At 46.9% G+C, this 15,714-nt stretch overlaps 1 protein-coding gene across 1 annotated transcript in view; it reads right to left on the bottom strand.

Annotated features, from left to right (window-relative positions):
* The window catches only part of VWA8 (von Willebrand factor A domain containing 8), a 1,363,176-nt gene that overhangs the window by 18,004 nt on the left and 1,329,458 nt on the right, over positions 1-15,714 (bottom strand). The window contains exon 42 of the mRNA XM_086935029.1: positions 7,974-8,132. Within this exon, the coding sequence (XP_086791155.1) occupies positions 7,974-8,132 (159 nt within the window). The remainder of the gene's footprint in view (positions 1-7,973; positions 8,133-15,714) is intronic.

Genomic DNA, 15,714 nt, shown 5'->3' with positions numbered 1-15,714 from the left:
TTGGGGGACAAGGTACTCACATTGTCTATAAACTAACTCCCCTAGGACCCCCCAATACTCTGTTGTATTTTTGTTCATTTGTGCAGCTCAGGCTGCGGGTCCGTACCTTTCCATAATCTCGCACCATTGTGCGAATGTTACTTGACATTTTCATTCAGTGATACCATGGCAGACTTTGGTGGTTTGGGTTTTGATGATGAGACTTTATCATCCATTCTATCAGAGAATCCGAGCATGCTAGATCAACTCCCAACCCCGACACCCACTGTAGTGGCAGACTGGGAGACAGTCCTTAACCTTAAGAAAAGCCATTCTCGCACAGTCATACATGGACAGATCATGGCGGAGTATTTGCATGGAAAATGTGCCCCTACAGGTCTCATAGTGACCAATGCGCCAAGGCTGTTTCTCACAGACAAGTCCTTTATCAAGGACTGGTCGCTAATAGCAAGGCGCTGTACAAGAGACTGGCTGATTTTAATTATCACTACAGCCAAACGTATCGCAGACGCCATCTTGGTGGAAATACAGGTCCTTGAAGGACAAATCCAGACTACCTTAACAGCTAAAAAATTCGAGAAACAACAAGAAGATTCCAATAAGGCGAATAAGGAATATAAAGAACCAATCTTTTTGGCCAAGATAGAGAAGTTCAAGAAAGACCTGGCCAAATTTTCACATGAGAGAATATACCCATACACCAGTGATAATTACACTCCCACTGACTCTCATAAACAGAAAAACATTCAAGGTTCTTCCTATGCCACATCAACAGACACTGATTCCTCTAGCTCAGACAGTGGGGATACCAGCCAACCTAGGGGCAGAGGCCGTAACAATCGAGCCAATAAGAGATATAACGGACGGGGCAATATGTATCAGACAGGACCATGGTGGCCACCCGCCCCATGGGGTTATCCTCAATTTCCCCCACCTATGTCTCACTACCCCATGCAGCCTCAGTATTTTGACAACCAGGCTTTTTTAGGACAGGGCCGTGGTTGGAACCGAGGCAGACGAAGAGGGCAGGGACAAGGCCATGTACAATGGGCAGCCGATCAAGATCCTTCGACGAGCCACAACAAACGAGGCCAGTAGACGACACACCCCAGCCCCCTGAAGAAGATCTGGTTGTGAACTTGAGCAGCCGGATCATCACCCCCAGTGAACAAGAGGTTCTCAACAGAGGTCTCGGGTTTGTTCCCACTAACCGTGGAGAACCCTTTCTGTTAAGGAATGAAATCGAACGATTTTTCAGGACTATCAGGCTACACTATTTTTTCAAAGATAAAGAGCCTGCTATACCGAACAATGACACGAATACAGGACTGAAAGTAAAATCCAACTTCATGCCTTTACTCCAACAAGTTCCATCCAAGGTTGGCACTTTTGAGGCAGCAGTGTTGCAAGATTTGAATTCTATAAACTTCTCCAAAGAAGGTAACTACCAGAACCTTTCAAAGAAAGACAGAGCCGCCCTTAATTCGCTTTCCAAAGACACCACGATAGTGATCAAACCGGCGGACAAGGGGGGAGCCATTGTCGTTCAAGACATCACTACATATCGTAATGAATGTCTCAGACAATTAGGCAATACACAGTTCTACACCCTCCTTGCTGACAATCCCACTGCCAGACTCTCCAATGAGATTAAATGTCTAGTGGAAGAAGCGAGCACTGAGGGATGGATTACCCCACAAGAGGCCAACTTTCTAGTCACGAAATGCCCCGTCATTCCGTATTTCTACACCCTTCCAAAGATTCATAAACCGGCCAGACCACCGCCTGGCCGTCCAATTATCTCTGGGATTGGATCTTTGTTAGAGCCTCTATCAAGCTTTGTTGATGTTTTTCTCAGTCCGATTGTGAAAACCATGCCAACATATCTCCAAGATACCAAGGACATCTTACGGAAACTACCCGATGTCCCTTTCGACATCAATACTGACATTCTAGCAAGTTTTGATGTCGAATCACTCTACACGTGTATACCACAGACTGAGACACTGGAGACGGTTAAAACACTTCTTGAAGATTTTTCGGCAGATATTGGAACCCCCATCCATTTTATAATGGAACTGGCAAGGATTGCCATGACCGAAAACTTTTTCGCCTTCGAGGACTCTCTGTATTTACAGATCTCGGGGACATCTATGGGCAGCAAATTCGCACCCAGCTTAGCGAATCTTTATGTCCATCATTTTGAGACCCAACAGGTACTGAACAACATCAATCCACATCTTCATCATTTGAAGATGTGGAAACGGTACATTGATGACATCATAGTGGTCTGGCAAGGAGATACACGATCCCTTTTGCTTTTTCAAGACTGGTTGAATGGACAAAATCCTTACCTTCGGTTCACTGTAGAGCATAGTAAAACCGAACTACCCTTTCTTGATTTGACAATCTTTCCACAAGAAGGGCACTTGGCCAGTTCTCTATATCGAAAACCTATGGCACGGAACTCATTGCTCAGATTCGACAGCCATCATCCCCGCTCCCTGAGGGAAAACCTTCCTTTTGGCCAGTTCCTCAGGGTCCGGAGGAACTGCTCTGACACTGCAGACTTCCGTGCAAAAGCTAAGGATCTTACTAGCAAACTGAGAATGCGACGATATCCTAAATCTCTGGTTCACAAGTCTTTCAAACGTGCTGCCAACAATCATCGTGAGGCCCTACTTGAACCACCAGTTGCTAAACCACCCCTCGACAGAATAGTGTGTGTCACCACATACAACACCTCTTCGTCTAAAATACAGAAAATAATTAGCCAGAAATGGCGCATTTTAAATAGCTCTGGTGAACACATTTCTCTACCACTGTTCTCTTTTAAGAGAGGGGCTAATCTTAGAGATGCTCTTGTACACACAAGACCTCGTGATGACATTGCAGAATCCACTCCTAACCTATGGAATCTTCCTCCAGTGCAGGGCCATTATCCCTGTGGCAACTGCTCAGTGTGTGCCCAAACCAGCAAAATCCTGGAAGTTAATATTGGCACCACTACACCCTGGAAACTAAAACGTCACACAAACTGTAATAGTGACAAAGTCATCTATCAGATCACCTGTCCTTGTGGCTTAAGGTACATAGGGATGACAACAAGAAAAATCAAACTGCGCATCCAAGAGCACAAAAGTACAATCAGACGCACAAAACAGGCTACCCGCCTTACCTCACATTTTCTGGAGAAAAAACATCATCCTGATGAACTGAGGTGGCTAATCCTGGAACAACCACACATACCCAGTCACATCACAGACATTTCATTGTTCCTTCTAAGAAAAGAGCAAAGGTGGGTCTACAAACTGCGAAGCGACACACAAGGGCTCAACGATGATATACCCTGGATGCAACTGTGAGCATCCATCTTAAACATCATCAGATTTACAGTTCACCTTGGCTTTTGGGCACCTGGGGCTAACATCTCAAACATGGGTGCACACCACCTCCACCTCATTGGTCCCACACGGGAGGTTGTCAGCGTCTAGGCCCGCTCCCTTTGGTCCATAGAATTGACTTCCCATTTGATATTGACACCACGTTAATTTAATCTTGCCCAACTTTACTGTCACACGCAGCCGTAACCTAGGGATTGCACATAATATTGGACAAGCCTCCGACATACTGCCTTCCCTTTGGTATACACGACTTGGTTGCAATTTACCGGTCGATCTGTCTATTCATTTGTTCACACTCGGATACGACCGGTTAGACATGATAACTTCTTTTGTTACACACCACCTGATGTAACCACGGAGTGCAGATCAACATCACCTTGCTTTCTATCACTTCTCTGCAACTGCGGAGCTCTTATTGAAAGCGGACTTGGTCTGCAACATATTACACTGGCATTACGTAAAGTAAACAAAACAAAAAACCCCTTTTTTACTAAACAGTGCGTGATTGGTTGCAAGCTCACCAATCACGCACCTTGTGCCACAGCCCATTTAGACATTTCCCTGATATTCTCAGAGTCATTGGGCGATATACGTTTTCCATGCTGAATGCTCTACATGCAGTCCTAAGATGAGGTCGTTCGCCTAAACAGACTTATGATCACCATAAATGACTGATAAAAAGACTAGCGGTACGCATTTTACACAGCTCTGCAAAATAGCCTACATCCGCTGTCATTGGTTTAAGTCTCAACCAATGAGAACGCGCCAAGAGGTCTGTGCCTTTGCAGGCTTAACTTGCATCGCCACCATTGGTCGATTTCTCACAACCTATCACAACGCATATACTGAGAGTTCTCTCTCAGGTCCGCCACCGGCTGTTATCAACAGCCATTCTCAGTGAGCCAGTCACCTCTCCCTCGGCTCAGGATTCTACCCGAGGTAACGACGGAGAGGTGAGTACTTTAGCGCTCTATGCTGCGCTTCTTTCTGAGAGGGCTCTGAATAGGAAGACTCCATCTCCCTTTGATTTAACTTAACGCTAACAACATAATATGGCGGTTTTTGCCACCCTTGAATAACTCTACTGATAGTACAACCTTGAAACATTAAGGGGTTTGATATAATTTTTAGAGATGAATTTCACATCAGCTTCTCAATCCAGCCGCCTCCTTATGCCTTTTGGTGTCACTGTTTGTAAAAGTCTACAACAAAATGCAGGACTTATCTAGTTACTGCATTACTAATTTCTTTTCTCGCACTTATCTTTTTAGTGCGTGGCCTCCTTCCAACCTGAGCTGTTGCCAGGCGAGGTGAGGTTTTTTCTCCCTACAATTGGGGTGAGTGAAGACTATGTTTTCTTTGCATTTCAAGAGGTTGAGGTAAACACTACATAGTTTGTATATATTTAACACTGTGTCTTTTTGTTTCCCACATTTCTATGCACAGGAGGAGATACACCTTCAATTGTTGGAGATTGTTCATGTTCAAGCTCCAACTCACGATAAGTATATGTTGCAGTAGCTTATCATAGGTCCTGAAGAAAGCCGGTATAGGCTGAAACATGTCGACCGATTAATACACGTGATAGATAGCAATTCCTTACATGCTATCAGCTTACTGTTTTTAACGATACCACTTTGATGGTCACACCGAATAAAAGTCTTCTTATGTCATCAAAGTAGGTATTTTTAATCACTAGGATTAGTTTCCTTTTTCTTTTCTGAGCACTGCAAATTTATTTGCCCCTTCCACTCACACACTATCCTCTGCTGGTTGGATGTGGTTCTTAAGGGTCAACATCTGGCTACCTCAGACTCTCCCTGAGGAGAAGCCCATAGGACACCTTTCTTTTCACCAACCCAGATGACGAAATTCCACTGATGAGTGGGCGGATGGGTACTATGTTCTTACTTTCTAAACCCTGTATCTTCCTATCCTCACCTCTATGACATAATAGTGTCATGTGCTCAAGATCAATGGTTTGATCTGAACACTTATACTGGACACAACCTGGTCCTGTCATTTCTTCACTTCACAGACTTTGAGTACCTCTCTTGTTTTTTGTAGTAGTAGTTGGGGGACAAGGTACTCACATTGTCTATAAACTAACTCCCCTAGGACCCCCCAATACTCTGTTGTATTTTTGTTGACTTAATTCCCCAACCAAGAGCAAGCCAGGAGTTGCATTTCCAGAGTAAAGAGAAAGGGGGCAGGGTCTTTTTCTTTTAAGGGACGGGGGCTGTGTAGCCACCCATCCCTTGAACCTTTAGGCCACCGGGGACCCCATCCCACGGGGCCAGACCCAATTAAAAAAAATGTTATAAAATAAAACAAGAGGGAGGGCCACGTGGCCCCCCTTCCTTAAAATAAAAAAAATGAAAAGCCAATTTTGGCTCCGGGGACCACATCCCCTGGGGCATGGCCTCTCGTTGGGGACAACGGGGGTGCCTGAAGGCGCCGCGGTCACAGCCCTCTCCCACCTCCTGCGGGAGCCGGCATTGCTTTTTACACCCAGGGAGCAGCTAACATGCAGCCCCCCTGGTATAATAAGCAAAGTGTGCTCTGTTTTGAACAAGCGAGACCAAAATGTTCTTGCTTGTTCGAAGCCGGACACACTGTTTGCTATAGCATGACAGGAGCAGTGCTCCCGCCATGCCATAACAAACTGCAATGTCCCGTGGTTGGGCATCCCACTGGAGGCGGCCCTGGGGGGTGGCAGTCCCCAGGGCCATACTGGGCGCCATGAGGTGGGGGGCCGCGAGGCACCCCTCCCCCACTGAAAATAGCCCCGTGTAAGTGGTGGTCCCAGGTGCAGCGGCGGGCGCGTGGCTCCCAAGCATTTAAGTATAGTATCCGCGGGGAGGTGCCGGTCCCCGGGGCTGCGTTGCAGGCAGTCTTATTTACACCTAGCCCCGGGGAGGAGGCAGTCCCCATGGCTGAGGGAGGCCACTTCCCAAACCCCCCCCCCCCTCCCCCACACACTTCAGTACATTATTCCCAGGGAGGTGGTGGTCCCGGGGCTGCTTGCAGCAGGAGGCCCCATGTATTTTAATTTGCATATCCCCCCCTCCGCATTTGATTGATTCAGTGTATTTATTCACCTAGGATTTGTCTATGGCCCCTGAACGGTCCTTGCTGGAGTTTTTTTTTACTACTATCCCTTACAAACCAATTCACCCTACTATTTACTGCTCTCACTATATACCATCCTGTAAATATCGTCCCTTTCACTTCTGTCATAATTTAATTTGGATTTAAAAATCAGGGTTCTCGTTGGTCCTGAGGCACTGCAAAAAAAAAACACATATTCACGATATGTGAGGTAAGGAGTGTAACAAAAGCAACAGAGACTTTTAAAGGGGTATCGATTTGCAAATCCATATTCATAATGCCGCTGATAAACGGTCCAGTATTTGTTCAGAGATATATCTGAACAAAGGTTTAATGCGTTTTCACATTATGACGGGAGGATGTCTCAGTGCATTGAAGGCTTGTGGCTCAGAAATCAGGTTTCTAAAGGTCTTGGGCTTGTAACCCGCCAAGGCTTCCTTGGTTTGGGAGCAATGACGAGTGTCATTTACAGTATTTAAAAATGCAAAAGTGTGTACAAAGTGCAGGTTTCTAAAGGTCTTGGGCTTGTAACCCGCCAAGGCTTCCTTGGTTTGGGAGCAATGACGAGTGCCATTTACAGTATTTAAAAATGCAAAAGTGTGTACAAAGTGCTGTGTATAAAAGAAGAAATTATGTGATTGTCTCTGGAATGCCTCACTCAGTACTACTATCGTGATAGATTTAAAGGATTCACATACATGCCCCAGTTGTTGATTATAATTTAGATGTGGCTCTAGAGGAGTTTTGGGGAATATTAAATTATGTTTAAAAAAATTGCACAGTTGTATGCATTTCTCTTGGTATAGATTTGGGTAATGCTGGCTCTGCTTTTAAAATTTGAAGGGATTTCATTAGCGTGGTTCCTGTCACTTCAAAGTTGAAACCATAGCACGGGTGGAGAGCTCCTCTGTGACACATTGGTAAAACCAAAGGGCTGGGAATCAACAATTACATGGAGGCGTGCGTGTGCCGGGGCGGAACATCGCAGCCCAAAACTGTGGGCTGGCAAAAAGAAAATGGAAGGCGTTGCGTCAGCCCAGACAAGGCCACGCCATCTTCTAACTTTAACTGCGCGCTCTGCTCGACAGATTATGCCAGAACATATTGAAATAATCTCCCCATCCCTCAGCACTACTGCCGTTTAGCATCCGGCTGCAAGCCAACTAACACATTCGCTCCAAGTTCTGCTATACAGCAGGCACTTTTAGTGGAAAGTTTGGCGTGCCTTTATGTCAAAAATGCTTCAAATCAAAAAGTATTACGTTGTAGCTTCAGTATTTTCCTGCTGCATCCAACAGATCGGATTAGATAGCTCTGTATCGTATTACGGGAGGATGATGAATGCTGCTGCTTGGCTACACAATATTATGCGCCCGCGTCTTCCCCGTGCGGTCTCTGGAAGTTCTCATGATGACGTGAAGCCGCGCGCCCACAGCCCGTCAATCATCATTACCTTACCTTAAACTTGTGCTCGTAGCTCTCGAAGGCCTCCATGACCATGCAGACGGCCTCCATGGAGCGCTCGAGCCGGCCGTCCACGCCGTTGAAGCGGTACATGCTTCCAGAGACGTCCACTAGGAGGCGCACGCGCTTCGGCTTCTGCTGGGGACTCCCGAGCTGAGGGGGACATTGACAAAACGGGTTAAAACGAGACAAAGTGCAAAGGTCAATAAGTGAAACATGCACAGAACGTTTTTCTATGCGTAGCTACCTTACTCCTGTTTGAGGTGAGAATTACTCCTGAGCTTGATTCACGAAACTTTCTTCCATGAGTAAGCATGAGAACCAGGAGTACGTCATCACTGAGTACTTGGAGTAAAAGCTTTGTGAATGAAGAACAATGTAAATAAATATACCTACTTGGCAAGATTACGAATTCCAATATATACATATGTGTCTTTATATTACATCATCCCCACTGGACTGTGTGTAAAGGCTTTTGTTTCTAAGACCTCCGCCCCCCTATGTAACAGAATAAGAAATATTATTTATCTGTATGGAAATAAAATACATGTGCCCAAAGCAATAGAGTATAGGCTACACCCGCATCTATTCACAGCAGCAGACCAGTCGAATAACAGACAGACAGGAATTTGTTGCACAGTTAACACAGAGGACACGTCAGGCTCATTGTTTCCGAACTAGTTTAACATTTGCAACAACAAGTGAAAAAGAATGTATTATTTGGGTGCGGACAAAGGGTTGTCAAAAATAAATGAATAGGTGATAGAGAATGGCAAGAATTCACATACTTTTTCAGTTTATGCGGATGACACATTTTTGTTTCTGTTATTATTATTATTAATATTTTTAATACTATTATATTTATTAGCACATACATGTACATCGTAGCATCTTGGTACTAGGAACATAAAGAAACATAATGAAAGTATATACATAAAAGAAGCCATAACAAAAGGACACTGCTAAGCAAAGATCAGGCCCTACTGTCTTTAAATGAGAAAGAAGCCCCATCTTCAAACAGTGAGCATAGAGCCATAGAGGAAAGCTCTCATCATTCTTGCAATAACCGCACATTTGGAGATAGCACTGAGCTCCAAAGGCAGGTCATTCCAGAGCGTGGTGCCCAACACCTGGAATCAGCTGGCACCTGCCTTCACCCGTTTGATCCAGGAGATATTAAAATGAAACGCCACAGTTGGCTGCAGAGGCCGTAGTAGGGTTGATAGAAACATGGATCCAGTTTTATATTAGGCTCTGCGAATAAGACAGCGAGCCTAGAGCAGAATCCCGTGTCTTCATGGCCCTCCAGTTCAGGGCCTGTCTCAGCTGAGAGGCATGGTCACACTTGCCTAGCACCATCACCACCTTAACAGACATATTTTGAAGATTCTGCAATCTGGTAATAATGCAATCAGGTAAGCGGCCCAGGTAGCTGGTGTTACAATAGTTCAGATGGGAAAGGACACAAGTGCCAACCACATGACGGAACCTTTCTTGGAACAAGAATGGTTACATTTTCTTGAACGTTTTAAGATGAAAAACCTTGAGATCAACACCCTCAAGATTGAGGGCAGGAAGGAAAGCGTTTGGTCTGTTTTTTTACAGTGGTCACAAGGAGTTGGAGGTGCAGCAGACTGTCTAGGGCAGAGCTCAGAAGACCAGCTGTTGGGATTCACTCATGGGACCAGCACCTAAGTCTTGTCCCTATTAAGCTTTAGGAACTTACAGGACGTCCATTGCTCAATGCCTAATAAGCAACCTCTCACCTTTGAAAGGGATCTGGAGGAGCGTTGGTCAAATGTAAGGCGCTTTTATGTATCATTTGCATAAGAAAGGTTATTGTACCTGAAAGATCGATTTATGCCACAGAGAGGCTGAATGTATAAATTAAATAAGGGTGTGGGACAGTGCACAAAACTGGGGGACCTCACAGGGGTCAAATGTCAGTTCCAGACTCTCCTTGTCACTGTTGATGAAGGAACTGGATACATTCAGCAGAGGATCTAGGTTGAAAGCAAACTTCCAAAAATCACAAGTGCTATGAACATCACTAGTAAACAGGAAGAGGGTTAATTCATTATGATGAAATTCCAGTTTCAAGAGAAGCGAAAAATTGATCATGTACAAATCATCCCTTTTATAGCGGGACATTTAGTCTAATTTTGGGCTACTACACAGGCATATGGCCCAAGGCATCCAGCAGTTCATAAATTCTCTCAACTACCTGAGCAGCCACTTTGTAAGCACTACAATTCACTGCCATCAATAACGCGATTACTAACAAGACTTGCATTAATTTCTTAGCAGACTTCCCCCTATGACTAGGTAGATAAGGAATATGCCCAAAATAGACACCAGTACTACATTTATTAGCCCAGTAATTTCTTGGTATCTTGAGATAAACAATAGGGTATAGTATAAAACTCACTTGAAATAACAGAGCACCAAGAACCCACAATTCATATCTCATGTCCTAAGTTTTTCAATCGTCATTTATCTGAAGAACAGTACAGAAGGAAGGTGTCTTAAATAATCACCATTAACCTCTTATGTGAGGAAATCAAACCTTACTGAGGTGCAATTTTTTTTAACGGAGCAAAATATAGAAAAAACTGATAACCACTAATTTTTATCGCTTTTTAATACAATGGAAAGCACTAAATACCTCCCAAAGGAATACATAACAAATAAAAACTGAAAACAGGAAAGCCTATTTATAACTTTAGAAAATATTACTACAAACTAGGAAGGTGGTCAAAGCAGCAGGAAAAATAAGATGCATAAGAGAGTAGGGTAAAACTCTGTCTGAGGAAGAACGAGAAGATATTTGTACAATAGTGGGCATTTCAGCTAAATGTACAACAGGAAAAGAAGTTACGGCTAAGATGGAGCTTCATTGGTACTTTACCCCACCACGTTGCACAAATGTGGCAAGCAACATTCAGATTTGTTGGTGGGATTGTGGAGGTAAGGCTTACTTGATGAATATACCATCAGAATGCCCTAAACAACACCTTTGGACAGAATTACTAGATGCCATTGATGGAATGTTTGGAAAATGGACTCTGAGATTCCCATCATATGTCAATATGAATCTGCCTAACAATTAACATATCCATTAATCTCCTAGAGGTAGGCAGATGTCATTGGAACAATGCGCAGCAAAGTAAGCACTGTGGGGTAAGGCAAGGGTTCCAACAAGCTCAAAATGGAGACACCATATATGGGAGATATCTGGGAAGGAGAGTCTCTGTACAGCAGTTGGGAGACGTATGGAAAGTTATGACTGGGCATGTTTATTGCATATTTAGAGAACTATAGGTTTCCAGGTTTTGAGAATTATCCTAACACATCTTTCTCAATTTTCACTTACGACATCAAAACCTAAAAAGGACACTGTGGGATGCAAATGGGCGGCAGCGGTGTAAGAAGACTTTTGATAATGTTTGATGTGCTATACACCAGCATGTGAGGATAGTAGTGGTAGCTATTATATATATTTTTTTAAACATCTTTTTATTGAAAGAAAACAGTTCCATCGTAAAACACATTATGGAGCAGTGAAAGAGCAGTAGTGCTTACAGTATGAAAACCACATCAATGCAGTCATTAGCGGGTGTTGTGATGATCTACCTCCAATCCAGCGTGTCCTCTAGCCCAACTCCATCCTTCAGTCCATCCCCTGCCCTCCTAGCCATCCTCCCTCTTGCCCTCCCCTCCTCCCCTACCCCCCCATCAGAAGTGCAAGCCGTATCAGAATCTAAGTCCATAGCCTCCCTGGAAGGAGGAAGCACGTGCATGTCGCGGGCGGTACCCGACAGGGTAAGGCCCCACTACTCATCCTCCGGGGTGCCCAGACACTCTCCTCTGTGCCTCCTCCAGGCCTGTCAGATCTTTTCCCATTTTCTGGGGCAACCCCGGCTGTTATATATGACCTTTTCTGCCCTCTGGCACCAATCCATGTCTCGTTCCCATTCCTCTATTGTTGGTGTCAGGTCACTCCCCCAGAGACGTGCGATATTTCTCTTTGCCACCATGTTAGCGAAAGCCAACCACACAGTATCTCCCTTGGGCCAGGTTACCTCTCCCGTGACTCCTAATACATGCCACCTGGCCTCCAGCGGCACCTCCGCCCCTACCACTTCCTCCATTATGTCCTTCAGCCTAACCCAGGGAAAACACATTTTGGGGCAGTCCCAAAGGATGTGGAAGAATGGACTCTCGTCCCCACACCCTCTCAAGCAGAAGTGTGATGTCGCATATCCCATTTTAAATTGTACCGTGCGTGGGCTGTAGAACCTGTGAAGGATACGGAGCCGTACCAAGCGGAATCTTGCCTGAATCACCACTTCTCTGGGACACTGCAGGGCCTCATTTCAATCATCAACCTCTAGCAAGCCCAAATCGGACTCCCATTTTTCCCGCAGTGGTCCGAGTATATCTGGGAGGTTGTTAATGAGTTTCTTATAGGTGAGTGATATAGCCTTATCAATCATTGGGTCCAAGAGCAGCCTGTCTTCAAGTGGGGCGTATTCAGGTATCTGGTCCCCTTGTGATAAATGCGGATATACAGCATGTTTGAATTGTTGATAATGGAGGAATTCACCATTCCCCATCTGGAATTCAGACTGTAAAGCCGCGAATTCCACCACCTGCCCCCTCTTCCAGACATCTCCCAATAGATCTATGCCTATTAGGCTCCATTGGTGTAGGTCACGGAGTTGAACTACTTCCCTAAGGAAGTCGCCCTTCCATAAGGGCGTCTGGGCCGTGAGCTTCCTCTCCCAACCGAGCAATTTTGTTGCCCGCTTCCATATCTGGACCACCACCGCGTTCTGTGGGGGCAAGGGCAGACTACGCCGTGCCCCAGAGTAGAGGGCCGCCAAATAGGTATCCACGCCCAGGGCCATACGATCCACCCGATATGCTGGTTCCTCCTGCGGGGCAAAAACCCATCCGTTAACATTAGCCAGCTGAGGCGCCCAATAGTAGAGGCGGATGTCAGGGACCGCCAGTCCCCCTTCACAGGGACTGCGCTGCAGCTTACTAAGGGCAATCCGCGGACACCCCCCGCTCCACAAAAAGGAACGCTGCTCCGCCTCCAACGTTTTAAAATCCTTATCCGGAATCGGAAAGGGGGAGCTCTGTAGCACGTACAACAATCGTGGCAGGGCTATTATTTTAAATAGTACAGCTCTGCCCATGAGGGAGACCAGAACGGTCCGCCAGTGTTGCACATCACTGTGCAGGCGGTCAAGTTGTGGCTGCACATTGATCCGGAAAAACTCCGATGCCGTCGGTGTAATCCATATCCCTAGATAGCGAAACGTCTCTCGCCACACCAGGCCCTCACATCCGACCACTACGGTCGGTTGGGGTCCCGTCAGAACATAGCAGAGGGATTTGCTCCAGTTTACACAGTACCCGGAATATTCCCCAAAAGTACGTTATATAGCCATTAGACGTTGTATCGATTCCGCCGGTCTCCGGGTGTTTAGCAGTATGTCGTCGGCATAGAGCGAAATACGTTCTTCCTAATCGCTTCCCATTTCTATCCCCCACACCCCCGGGTCCGTCCTCACCCAGTACGCCAGTGGTTCCAGTACCAAGGCAAAGAGGGTCGGGGACAGGGGACAGCCTTGTCTCTTGCCACGTCCCAATCGGAACTCGCGAGACATGGTTCCATTAACTCGAACTCGCGCCAGCGGCCCCGTGTACAACAGTTTTACCCAGGAGCAGAAATTTTCTCCGAAACCCAGTTTCTCCAGTACGGCGTAGATATAGCACCATTCGATACTGTCGAAGGCCACATGGGCGTCTAGGGAGAGCAAGGACGCCGGAGCCCCTGCGGGCACGGCGACTGTCTGTAGAAGAGCCATCCCCTCCCTCTACACCCCTCCCCCCGCCCCGCAAATGTGGCGATGGAATCAGAACCATGATAGAATGCAAAAACCAAGAATTGATAACTGAACCAAGCCCCCCGTTTCCCCCCCACAACAGCCCCCCACCCTGCTACTCTGAAACTCCAGCCAACCGCGCCGGACATCCCCAATGAGCAGAGCGCCTGTAGCCCTTAAAACGATAACCTTAGGGGTAAGTGGTGCAGCCAATCCTACCCTCTGGGGCTCCCACCCCTGACCCCCCGTGTAATACAATAAGTAGTCCAACGAACGTCACAGCCAGAACCAAAGGCCCAGAATGGATAAGGAACCCCCCCCTACCGTAAATAATGCTCCCCGCTAGGGTGAGGACGAGCAGCCATCACCGTCACACTAGTTCAAGCAAGATCTATATATACAGGACCCCTGCTCAGAACAATCCCCCCCCTCCCCTTCAGGATATCAGAAAGAGGAGTATTCACAGTCTCAACAAACAGTACAACGTCATCATACATTACATGTCCATAGGAGCCTGCCAGTCTGAGCTGATTTAGTCCGACTCCTCACTCCAGCTCCGGAGACGCAGAGAGGCTGCGGGTCCGCCCCCGCACCCGCGGGGACGGATTCTCCCGGCGCTGCCACACTCCCCCGCCAACTCCACAGATGAGGCCGGAGCCGGGGGGCCGCGCTTCTTCAACTACCCTCACCATCCGGGCCCCTCCGTCGCTGCCCGCGCCCCTCCAGCCAGGTATGTGCCTACTCCGGGGTGGTGAAAAAGAAGGATTTTCCCTCCGCCAGCACCTTGAGCCGTGCCAGGAAGAACATCATGTAGCGGAGGTCACACTCCCTCAGTTTCCTCTTGACTGTGTCAAACGATCTGCGCTCCTGCTGGACCTTGAGCATGAAATCAGGGAAGAAACGTATCGTAGCATCCTCCACCCGCAAGTCTCCATGCTGCTGTGCCGCCTGTAGGATTGCGTCCCGGTCTCGGTAGTTGAGTACTCGCGCAATAATGGTTCGTGGCGGGCGCCCCGGGCGTGGCGGCGGGACCGGCGCCCTGTGTGCTCGCTCTGTGACGAAAAACTTAGCCAGTCTCTTGGGTTTTAGAGTGTTCAAGATGAGGTCCTCTAGGAACAGTTCCACGCTGGCCCCTTCCATTTTTTCCGGCACGCCTACCACCCTAAGGTTGTTCCTTCGGGCTCTCGCTTCCTGGTCCTCCAACCGCGCTGCCATCTGCTTGTGCTGGTGCGTGAGCTGTTGGACCTGTTGTTGCAGCGACTTGGCGCCCCCCTATAAGTCTGTAATAGCAGCAGCGTTCTGTGTAGCCTTTTCCGATGTTTTGGTTCAGATCCGCCCTCTGGAGCGTCAACTCAATGGACATTTTGTCTATTTTAGACTCCAATGTAGTGCCCAGGAATTGAATGGCCTGCATAATGGAGGAGAGGGACGGTTCACGGGGTTCTTCAGACGGTCCGGGGTGGGGCAGAACAGCACCGGCCGGGTCCACAGTGTAGTTATCCATCGTGTTGGATTGAGTCGCCGCGATCTTCTTGTTCCGCATACTAGTAGAGGATGTCGGGCGGCCACTCACAGGCCCCTCCACCAGGATGCCACCCAGACGGAGCTGAAGCGGTTCTTGTGCTCCTATCGCTAGTGACCAGTCTCCGAGGTTTATTTATTTCTTTTTATTTTATTTATTTGATTTGTAAAGCGTTACAGCTACCCAAAAAGGGTTTCAGCCCTTCACAAAACTGCCATTGTCATCCCTCTTTTAAAAAAAATGGGGGCTGACCCTACCTCTCCTTCTAACTACTGTCCCATTTCCCTCCTCCCCTTTCTGGCTAAGGCCCTGGAGG

Source organism: Lissotriton vulgaris, chromosome 8 (assembly GCF_964263255.1).
Source record: "Lissotriton vulgaris chromosome 8, aLisVul1.2, whole genome shotgun sequence".
Taxonomy (NCBI): Eukaryota; Metazoa; Chordata; class Amphibia; order Caudata; family Salamandridae; genus Lissotriton; species Lissotriton vulgaris.
This window is presented reverse-complemented; position numbering and strand designations above follow the sequence as displayed.